We start from the raw sequence: 11,607 nt of genomic DNA, 5'->3' as shown, positions 1-11,607 counted from the left end.
TGGAGACCTTTTCTCAGCACATCGTAACAGACTAGAGGAGAACGGTCTGTTAGGCCCAGGTTCAGCTCTGAGAACACAACTCCCCTAATGAGAATGGAACATTGCAGTTGGATTAGATCATTCAACTGATGCAGCACAAATGTTGACTTGACTGCTAGTCTGGGATGACTGTGACCTCTTCTATCCATATATTGTCCACATTTAATGTCAAGACTGTAGATTATTAATGGGTGTCACTCTTCAACCCATAGCAGGTGTATTGTGAATAAATTGAGACACTGATGAAAATCGGTTATTTGCAATTCAAGATATAATATGACTCATGTCAAATTGCTGTTTGTTACATTATTCAATATGAGAGAAAATAAAGACTTATGTTTACAAGGTTTTGATATAAAACACCAACACATAATACACACATAGCACAATAATTCAGATTTTTGTTTGGTGGTATATTACCCTACAATGCAGGGAAATTAACAGGCTTTCCAACAGTATAAGTCATTGGCAAGAAGCATTGCTACAACAGAAAGAATCTAGCCAACACAAATTTCCTAACTTTTTGTGCTGCTTTTTTTTCATTAATGCACCCTTCATTTAGTGTAATAATTGTATAATTTCAGACTCAGCCCTTTTCACTTCCTCCTCTGAAATGAGTTCATATCAGTGACACATGTACTGTAGTTTCTATTCAGAGGACAGGCAGGATTCTATTTGATTAGCATGTTCAGTTTTAGAGACTGTATGAATTAAGTCTTAGACAGACTGCAGATAACATATGCTTCGTATTATGCAGAAAAATAAATTCCCTCTTAAAATTGTACACATTGTCCACATATTAGACTTATGGACATTGAGTACACTGAATTTTGATTATCAAAGAAGTCATACAAATGTATTCTACTTCATCCCTGCCCATCTGTGGCTCCACCTAGAGGTCATAAATGGTAGTTTAAATAGGATATTGGGTTTGTAATCCCCAAGATTGATGAGGCCAATACTTATAACAAAAGTACATACAGTAGCATAATTGTGGAAAATGTGTACACGAATCACAAGACAAGAGTCATACACAACAATTTATTTTATATAAAAGAAAACAATTGCAATATTAACAGTTATACATAGAAGGCTTTACTGAAAGACGACTGTATCCAGCATGGCAGCTAGGCACTGAACAATGTTGGAGGTCATCAGAACATCTACGTGCTCTTCCAAGTGCCTCTTAGGATCCTGTAACAATGACAGAAATATAAAAGGTATTCCATTATCAACATCCTTGGTTGTAAACACGTTAACCCATTTAGACCTGACAAGATTCTACAAATGCCTTCTAAACCCTGACAGTTTTCTGAAAAATCTGTTTGTCAGTGATTCTCAAACAATTCCATGTCAAGGACCCCCAGGAATTATATGAAATTGGCCGCCGACCCCCATCTGAAAATATGTTGTTCAAGGGACCCCCCAGAAGCAAAGATTTGAGTTAAAAACACTCGCTCTGAAAGAATATATTCAAAGATTTGCGCCACATTTTCAACATTTTTCAAAAATAGCAGACCTACAAGCTTGAGATATGAGCTTGTAGATCTGCTATTTTTCAATAGCTAAAGCATAACATAATGCTTAAAACACCAAAAGGCGTTCCTGCCCAGAATGGGTTAAACAACCATGGATTGAAAGTTGAAAGGGATTTGAAAGTTCAAATTTCACACCCATTACCTGTTTTCCAACATTTTTGATGGCCAGCTGCTCTGGGGTCATCTTGTCCTCTTCCTCAACAGCCTGGGTTGGAAAACAAAACCATTTCATTAATTGTTTCCTTTGGAGACATCATCACAGGTAATAGAGTTTGAGACATGCAGCAAAGGTCGCCATGAACGGGACTCGTGCTGTCAGGCCAGAGCCTATACGTGGCATGCTCCTGGCCCACTAGGCCAGCGGGCACAACATAATCGATATTTTGATTTGAAGTCATATCCCCAGCCCTACCTTATTGTAGTTCTTGGCCAGCTCCAGCATTTCCTTGACAATGGTCTCATTGTGCTTGCAGTGTTCACTGTAGTCAGTGAGGGTCAGGCCTTCCATCCAGCTCTTCTTGTGCAAGTTCAACAGCATCTAAAACAACAGGGATACACTTATGTTTTGTGTGTCTAAATCAAACCCCTGGGTGAAAGCGCTGCCAAGGAGATGTGTCATTCAAACCTTTTGCTCCAGCTCATTTTTCCTATAATTGATAGTGATGGAGTAGTAGTGTCTGTTCAGTCCATGGATCAGAGCCTGGAAAAACAGAGAAAACTAAACATATAAAGCACCACAAATGTGTACCAGACACAAACGCTTGTTTCAGTTACCATCTATCGAGAAACATCCCATATCATGACATTTGTAACAAGCCAAACTGCTTGAAAATCGGAGAATGAGGCCTCATTCACACGTACCACACGACTAAACATTTGCTTGATTGGCGTTTGGTACGTGTGAATGAGGCCTCAGAGACCTCCTGCTTAAACAGACCCATTGGCACATCGCTCTAATGAGCAGCAATACTCCCTTTTTCCAGCATTTTGTGATGCTGCCATCTACTGTCCATTACCTGGATAGAGGGCTTGTTCAGATGACCCAGGTTTGATGTGGTTTGTCTTGGTTCATGCCCCAACACCATCATATTGGCATTGATCAGTCGGAAGGCATCAATTACAACCTGAGAGAGTACAGTGTGAGATGTAATATGTAACACGTAAACGACAACTGACGTCATACATTTTCTATGGCTGGAGGGCACATGTGAGTTTTCACAAGCTAGTTTTTAATAGCACAGGTTGAATATGTTTAGGCACGTGCCATCATTTTGGATTGCGTCTATGAATGTTGTGTTTTGTTTTGTTAAAGTAACATTTTTATTGAATTTTTCCCTCCTGAAATCTGTCCAACATAAACCTTGGTTGCCTGTCATTTATCCTGCACCATCATCATCCAATGGTTAGTGAAGCTGAGGTCCAATGCTCTTCTGTATTGGATGTGGACTAAAATAGTCTAAAGATTATTCTTACTGAACTAACCTTGCAATCCAACAGTCTCACTGAACTTCCCCCAAACTGCATTTTCCTATTTACTGTATGTCCCTGTAATAGGGCAACATTCTAGTCTCCCATTCTAAGCCAAGTACAGAATGACTGACAGCCTCTGCCTGTTCAGTGTGTGGAAAGATAGACCAGGCATGAAATCTGGTTAGGGTAGAAACACAAGACAGACCCAGAGGGGTCATGAGGTATGTCCTGTCTGGGTTAGACTGAAATAAACACATTTTGCCCTTTTCTGATCTGGTCTACTATAGACTGGAAATGACACCAGGCGGGCAGATATTTTTAAATATTATATCGTTATTTCCCCCCCCAATTTCCGATATTCAAACGACTGCCAAGACTAGATTATTTCTGCATTTATTTGGGGGAACTAAAACAAAGTGGTGCCAACCGGATACATAACCGGAAATCATTTGTGGAATTCTAGACTATGCATGGTCAAGACCAGATCACGTTAGGTCATATGGAATGAATACCACTGCGGAAAAGCCTGGTGACGTGAGGTTATGTCTGGGTAGAGGTCTGCTGGCTACACTGTCATCATAGATTTTCTTCCTGTGCTTGGTTTGCAATGCCAGCAAAGCATGGATAGTTGGATGCCCTTGTGTGCATAGTTTTATTTCTTTGTGGCAGAGTAAGCAACTTGTACGTCCTTTGAAAACATCCCATAGAGTTGGACAATGTGGACATACGCTCTTCTTTAAACTGACTTTCAACCACAAATTATAGTCATGAGTCATGACTCATGACCAACTCCAGCTGCTCTTAAATTCTGGCCTTGCAATCCCTACATCCACTTGATTGACTACCAATGCATAATTTTCTCCTCAATGACTCATTCTGGAATCATAAACAAAAATAAAATTGTTTTTTTAGGTTGGTTCAACATTACTGTAGCTCTGTTATAAATATATAAATATATAAAATATATAAATTAAATAAAAACTATATTTGAAAAATATATTTTTTATATTAGGGACAGCATATATTCACTTTGGGATAGTTACATTTTTATTTTGGGAGAGTCCAGGGTTGTGGTGAAAAGGGTTAGTCTGGAGCCCTGCTATGGGATGTGTTCAGACTGTGGTGGTATTCAGTGAAAAGGCTTCTTCACTGTATCATCCATACCTTTCCTTTGACACTCTGAATAGGATCAACCACCACGGCCACAGCTCGTTCTGACAAAGCCTCAAAGCTCTGCTGTGTGTTGATGTCCACCCCAGACAGCCAACAGCCGAAGCCAGGGTGACTGTGGTACCAACCCACAACCATCTCTGGCCTGTTGAGACATGAGATGACTATCAAGACATGTTTACGGAACAGAGAAATTATTATTTTGTCATTACTATATTGGAGGATTTCAGGTGTTCAATTAATCGATACGAAAATAATCGTGTCATACTCCTTGCCGATAGTCGTATCAATACAGGTTACCTTATCGATACGGCAGGAAATACTGTGTGTAACGCGGCTTTAAAAACAAACATCAGTTTCTGCCCGACAGTGACGATATATATGTAAGTAAGCGGCGCCTTGCCGAGTCATGAGGCCCATAGGTCAGGAGCCTAGTATCTCCTGTTTCTGTAGCGTGAGGCAGCTTGATGTTCAGTACACCCCCCTGGATGACGCTAGTATGTCGCAGGGACTTACCCCCAATCCAACCCGATATATAATGATTAAATCTTTTGCATTTATCCATCAAAACATTTATATTTGTATTAGGGCCGGGACTAATTGCGATTAATTAACTACAGAAAAATGTATGCATTAAAAAATTAACGCATTTTAATCGCACTATTTTTTTCACCGCGGAACGTTGTCACTGGGCAGTTTTCAGACGGACCTGCGCACCAAGTGTCCGTGTCCTCTTCAGACAATAACACCACCAGACACCGCAGACAGTTCACCAGACTGGGGGAAGCCGCTGAGATCACTTTGCTTGTCCCCGTGGATTGGAAATAGGATTTAAAAGGCTATCCGATGGTAGCGTGGATTACAGCACAGTTGTGTGCAATTATTCAATAAAGAATTATTACCCCTATTACTACAAAAACAATGTTTTATTGCTTAAACTTATGTATTCACTATTCATTGATTCACTAGTATACCAAAATCCATTGTTCCACTGTTCTCGGGTCAAATAATAATATGCGATTAAAATGCGATTAATCTAGATTAATTAATCGCAAAGCCTCTGATTAATTAGATTATTTTTTTTAATCGAGTCCCAGCTCTAATGAATTTTGTATTTATTTCCTTGCTTTATGTTTAAATATTATCACCTAAGATTTTCAAATTGCTTCCACTTTTAAGAAGTGATGGCTTTTTCAGAATGTGAATAAGGCAACGTGCTTAGTTGAAAAAGCATTCATAATCTGGGCCGTGGCTCAGCGGTCCAGGCACCCTGGCTGGTAGTCCAGTCTGGCAGTATGCCGCAGGTTCGATTCCCGATCCCGACGGCCTTTACTGCATGTCACCCCCCCCCCCCCCCCATCTCTCTCCCCATTTCCTGTCAGCCTACTGTCTATCCCTCTATAAAACATATAAAATAAACAAACAAACATAAAAAAAGAAAAGAAAAAGCATTCATCACTTCATAAAGTTGTTCCAGGAAAAATGCCTAAAGTGACAGTAGGCCTACAGCTCTGGCACTTGTTTCAACATGTTTTTGGTATGTATTGGTTTTGGCGAGATGGACAATAATCTTTTATTTTTTATATCCCAAGATTCCCTGGCCTTTCTGTGTGGAGTTTGCATGTTCTCCCCGTGTCCCCTAGGGTAGGTACCCTCACAAAAACATGCAGTAATCCTGGTCTCTAAACTGCCTCCCCTGGCCAGCCGGGACGTCTGATGGAGGGGAATGGAACTGGTTGGAATAACGTGCTCCTTCCACACGCTACGTCCAACCAGGGAAACTCCCCCCTGTCAGGTGTAAAGGAGCAACTTGGACACTCAGGCATGAAGGAAGCATGAGTTCAAGCCCGTTGCTCTCCCCAGGTTGGCGGAGGGTGTGTAGAGCCCAGGATCACATTAGATAATTGACACAGGGGTGAAAAATGGGTTACAAAATCATGGGATAAAAAATAAAATAAAAATAAATAAAAAAGATTCCCTGACCAGTTCCTCCCCCCGGCTGGCCAGGGGGAGGAAGTTTAGAGACCAGGATTTGGACAAGAGATGGACAATACTTGAGTTGTAACTTAAGTGAATTTCTTTTTTCGGGTCTTGGATTTTTTTAAGGCTATGTTGACAATAATAAGAAAGTCAAACCAGGCTAGTCTAATACTCGAGGAACAGTGCTTCATTTGTCAACATGGTCAATTTCAGTTCAAGAAATTAATTCTCCAAAATGTGCATAATTTTCACCTGCCAGTCTGCTTCAGCATATCCAACATCTTGGCCTGGAACACAGGGTCCACAGCCTCAACACTGACACCCTATAGGGTAGAGAACCACAATTATGACATGTCGCGATGAAGACATGAGATAATACAAGTTATTTTGCAGAATTGTTTCCATGTTGAAAATGTCCATAGGTTTTCAAAAATAGTGGAAATAGCAGATCTACAAATTGTGATTTTTTTTGTTTGTTTATGAAGCCTAAAAGAAAAACAATATGTATTTTTTGTATCTGTACGTTCCAAATTCAATGCCAATAACAACTAAATTGTTAATCAGCAAATAAAATATAAGCCCTAGAATAAGGCCAAATATACAGCTTGTTAAAAAAATGCATACAACAGACATGTACAAGTAGCAACTGTATAATTCTATGTACGAATATAAACAGGACTAGCAGGTCAGGATATTTTCATGGCAAACTTAATAAACAGAGTTAAATTATCTTGATATTATAAAGACTCATACAGTTCCTGACTGGGGCATGGCAAACACGTCAATCACTCGCACGGTGTAGTCATCAACAAATTCTCCCAGCATTAAACCCATGACCTCCATTGGCACTCCAGCACGGCCGTGCTTCAGCATCTAAGCACAGCAAAGCATACAGATATGTCACAGACTTCATATTACTTAAACTCCATGTACTTAGTTGAACAGAGTCCCATTAGGGCTCTATATTTCCCACTAGTATTTCCCATGTTGACACCTCACGAAAAGAACCGATGATCTATATAATGTCATAAATGCATTGCATTGTTGTGAGCTTGTAGCTGTACTATTTTCTGCAAATGTTTTCCTCAGAATAAGAATACGTATGGTTAATCTAACTTCAAGAACAAATGCAATTGCCTCAAGCAACTCTAAATTCTATTTTTAATTTAATTTCATTCATTTCACTGCTGCCTCCTGCACTATGTGCAATTTCGATAGGTGGCAGTGGATGAAGGGCTGTTGCAGGATTTCCAACGAGAGCTTCCAAACTCGAACACTTATCACCTGCAGGGATTTATTGACACACCTCTTCGGTGGATTTTTATGAAACAAAAAAATATCAAGCTTTTCGTACAGCTGCAATGTTGGTGAGTTTAACGTAGTTTAATACGATCAGGACTTTTCTGTTTGGACGTGTGAGCTTGAATGCATGGGACCTGACCGCAAGGTCTTTCTTCGGTGCCGTCCTTTTGGACCAACGTTGTGCTTGGACTGTACCCGTACTGTTTGCATCTTATTGTCTAATAAAATTATCAATCAATCAATCAAAAGCTGTCAATGGTTGGTGTTGGAACTCTAGATTCAAGAACAAAAAAATAGAATTTAAAGTTGCTTGCAGCTACAAGTGTGATCATTTTAAACCTTTGTTGAGGTGCATCCTTACCTTGAGCAGTGCCAACGATGAGATGTACACCTGTTCTGCTGTGTCTACAGCAGGGGCATCTGTAGGAGGGCCCTTGAAAACAAATACCAAATAGCTGTTAATTCACATGCCAGCCAGGTAATTTGTGGATATTCAATAGTAATTAATCTACAAACTCACATTGAGACTGTGTGGTGAGTTTGTAAACCGTTATTGTAAACGAGCCCATGAACAGAGCTGTTGGTTAAAGTTCAAACTTACCTGACCAAGGCCTGGCATCCCACCTCCGAGTCTCAGCAGCCGGTCCATGTTGAAATCTGATGGAAAATATTTTTTTAAACAATTCAGTTAGTTTTTAAAACATCGATCAGTAAAAACAATGCTGATTGATTGAAATATTTATTAACAGTTTGCAGAATTACAGTACATTTCAAGCACAAACTCAATACAAAGACTGTTAACTGTGAGTGGACGACCCAATTAAGCATTACACTTGTTTACAAGAGGGTCCACCATGTTCAATTCATCAAAACATTTAGAGACATACAAGTAGACACTTCTATATAGACACAGAACAGAACAGGAATTCATCATGCTGGATTAGCAAAACCAATAACGTCAACCCGTCAGCTAGCCCCTCTCGGAACCCTCCATAAAGCTTTTCTGAAATTTTGATGAGTTTTATGTAGGGTCCCTGCTCATAACTATATTTTCGTATGGGAATTCTGGAACGCGGACATAAATATTCTCTCTAAGATCGTATCTGCGGCGTTTGACTGCCTTTTTTTCTTTGAGTTATTCTGAATTCGTGAACTTTAAGTACCTATACATTCCACTGCGAATATCTCCTGTGGCGCGGAAGCCGTTAGTATTTTTAATCTTTGTTTGACCGATTTGGTCGCTTTATTTCTTCTTGTTTGTTTACCGTTTATTGTACCGCCTCCCGGTGTGCGGTTGGCTTGTGCAGCTACGTCCCTGCCTCTGATCTGCTCTGTCATAGCTATAGCGCCACTAGCTAGCCAGATAGGCGGTACAATGAGGTGTCAATAAACAAGGAAGGAAGAGAAGAATCAAAGCGACCAAATCGGTCAAACAAAAAATACTTAACGGCTTCCGCGCCACAGGAGATATTCGCAGCGGCATGTATAGGTAGGCTACTTATACTTCACATATGCACACGAAAAAATGTCGTCAAAGAGCGCAGACAGGCCGTAAACACGTTGTTTATGTTTTATGTATGTCTGCGTACCAGGTGGCATGGTACTGCTGGAAAGCTCCATCTCGAAAGTGATGGAAAAAATAGTCTATGAACAGGTTGAAAAGTATCTTGCCACTAATAAATTGCTGTACGAGTTCCAATCTGGTTTCAGAACATCCCACTCCACTGACACATGCCTCCTCTATTTGAGCGACCACATCAAACACGAGGTGGACGCTGGAAAATACTGCGGCATGGTCATGCTGGACCTCCAAAAGGCTTTTGACACCGTGAACCACTCCATACTGGTTAACAAGCTTAAAGCTATTGGTTTTGATAGCACATCAGTGAGCTGGATGCAATCCTACCTGGAGGGGAGAGAACAGATGGTGGAGGTGAACGGAACACTGTCCCCTCCCCTCCCAGTGAGCTGTGGCGTCCCACAAGGAAGCATACTAGGGCCTTTACTGTTCCTAATATATGTTAACGACATGACTTCAGCTTGTGACTGCAGCTTGTTCCTGTTCGCAGATGACTCAGCACTGCTGGTCTCGGACAGGAACAAACTGCAGGTTGAAAAGACCCTCAGCTCCGAACTCGGTAGAATCTGCACCTGGCTCGCTGATAACAAACTATCCTTACACCTGGGAAAAACTGAATCCATCCTCTTCGGATCAAATAGTAATCTCAGCAAGGCAGATGGCTTCTTGGTTAGAGTGGGTGACAATATTATCACACGAAAAGATCAAATTACCTACCTAGGTTCCATCCTGGAGGCCAATCTTTCCGGTGATAAGATGGCCACCAACGTAATCAAAAAAGTCAATCAAAGAACAAGATTCCTTTACAGGATCTCCTCACTGGTCAGCAAAAACACCTTGAAGACCTTAACAGGAGCCCTCGTACAAGGTTTCTTTGACTATGCATCCACCTCTTGGTACCACAGCACCTCAAAGGCCCTTAAAACAAGGCTCCAGACCTCCCAAAACAAACTGGTCAGGCTCCTACTTGGCCTCACCCCCCGAACCCACCTCACCCCTGCCCACTTTGACTGGCTGGGATGGCTTAGGGTCGACGACAGAGTACAGCATCTTGCAATGGGTCTGGTCCACAAGATTCGATACACCACCAAGATACCCATGTACCTGTCTAAATACTTCCTTAATGTAAACGAAGTCCACACCCACAACACCAGAGGGAGTGCAACAAACCATGTACAACCCAGATTCGGCACAAACAAGGGACTAAATTCTTTTCGCTCCTATGCCACCAAAATGTGGAACGCCCTACCAACAGTCATTAAGACATGTGAATCCCTTGACTCCTTCAAAACCGCTCTCAAAGGGCACCTACGGATGGCTGCAATTCGAAACTGGCCTCTGTAAAATCTGAATCCCCCCCACCCCCCCACCCCATTTTCCCTCACTGTATATTGTATCTTTTCCCTTTTTTGCTTCCCATATGATGAATTTAGCTACATAGAAATGTCTATTTGTATGTCTCTAAATGTTTGTATGTCTTTAAATGTTTTGATGAATTGAACAATGTGGACCCTGTTGTAAACAAGTGTAATGCTTAATTGGGTCGTCCACTCACAGTTGACAGTCTTTGTATTGAGTTTGTGCTTAAAATGTACTGTAAATTCTACAAACTGTTAATAAATATTTCAATCAATCAATCAATCAATGGTCTGTGTCGTCAAAAAGTCAGAAACTTCAGTACCATTGGGTTCTGCTTGGAGGGCTACCCGTCAGCCACATCAGACATTGCAGGGAATAAACAACCTAATAATAGCGGACATCTATTGAGCATAGCTACAGTATAGATTGTATTATATCAGCCTAGAAAATAAGCATGGAAATTGTTATGGTTATTTAGTTACATAGTTGTAGTTTAACAAGTTACGGTGACTTGTTAGTTAGCAGGCGCATAGCATAACAAAACAAGATCGACATTAACTAACAACAAAAAACGATGCTCTTCTACTATATTTAATGTATAGAGTATACATTTCGCTAGGTATTCATAGTTTTAATTCCAGTTACCTGTTCTCAAATGTGTCAAATTTTCACAGTAGTCTGTTTCTTGCGTGCAGTCGAACTATACAGGCTACAATGAATCAGCCAGAATTCTCTCATTGTGGCGAAAACGACTTCCGTCGCACAGATGACGCCAGTCGATTGCGTCCAAACGATTTGGCGCCAGGGGGCGCTGCAGTCATTCAATTTAACTAGTAAACGCAGTACAAAATGGGGTTCGTTGTGATCATGTTATTTGACTATATTTATTTATCCAATTCATGTCCGTGTACAAGCCATATATCTATCGCAAAACTAATTGTAGCATACTGATTTAGGAGAATATGTATTATGGAAACCTTATCAGCTGTCGAATAGTCGTAGTAGGCCTATATTGTACACACGGGCACAGTTCAACCGTGCCAAGCTGTGTTGAAACTTGATCTCAGAATGTGTTCTCAACTAACACACACATTGTGTTATATCAACTTTAAATCCTATTTTTAACATGACGGTCAGAGGACACTTTCTTGGATTTCAATTTGTAAAAAC

The 11,607-nt window shown here is 40.7% G+C and overlaps 1 protein-coding gene across 1 annotated transcript; it reads right to left on the bottom strand.

Annotated features, from left to right (window-relative positions):
* Positions 1-1,066: 1,066 nt before the first annotated feature.
* On the bottom strand, positions 1,067-11,193 carry psmd14 (proteasome 26S subunit, non-ATPase 14). The gene is made up of 11 exons (XM_083757947.1): positions 11,083-11,193; positions 8,101-8,156; positions 7,861-7,932; positions 6,951-7,070; positions 6,450-6,520; positions 4,212-4,362; positions 2,594-2,701; positions 2,203-2,277; positions 1,990-2,115; positions 1,720-1,782; positions 1,067-1,233 (listed from the first exon to the last, which is right to left on the bottom strand). Exons 2-11 carry the CDS (start codon positions 8,146-8,148, stop codon positions 1,135-1,137), a joined length of 933 nt encoding a protein of 310 aa, XP_083614073.1. The 5' UTR covers positions 8,149-8,156; positions 11,083-11,193; the 3' UTR covers positions 1,067-1,134.
* Positions 11,194-11,607: the final 414 nt, after the last annotated feature.

The sequence above is a fragment of the Protomyctophum parallelum genome (genome assembly GCF_964188405.1).
Source record: "Protomyctophum parallelum genome assembly, chromosome: 2".
NCBI classification, from domain to species: domain Eukaryota; kingdom Metazoa; phylum Chordata; class Actinopteri; order Myctophiformes; family Myctophidae; genus Protomyctophum; species Protomyctophum parallelum.
This window is presented reverse-complemented; position numbering and strand designations above follow the sequence as displayed.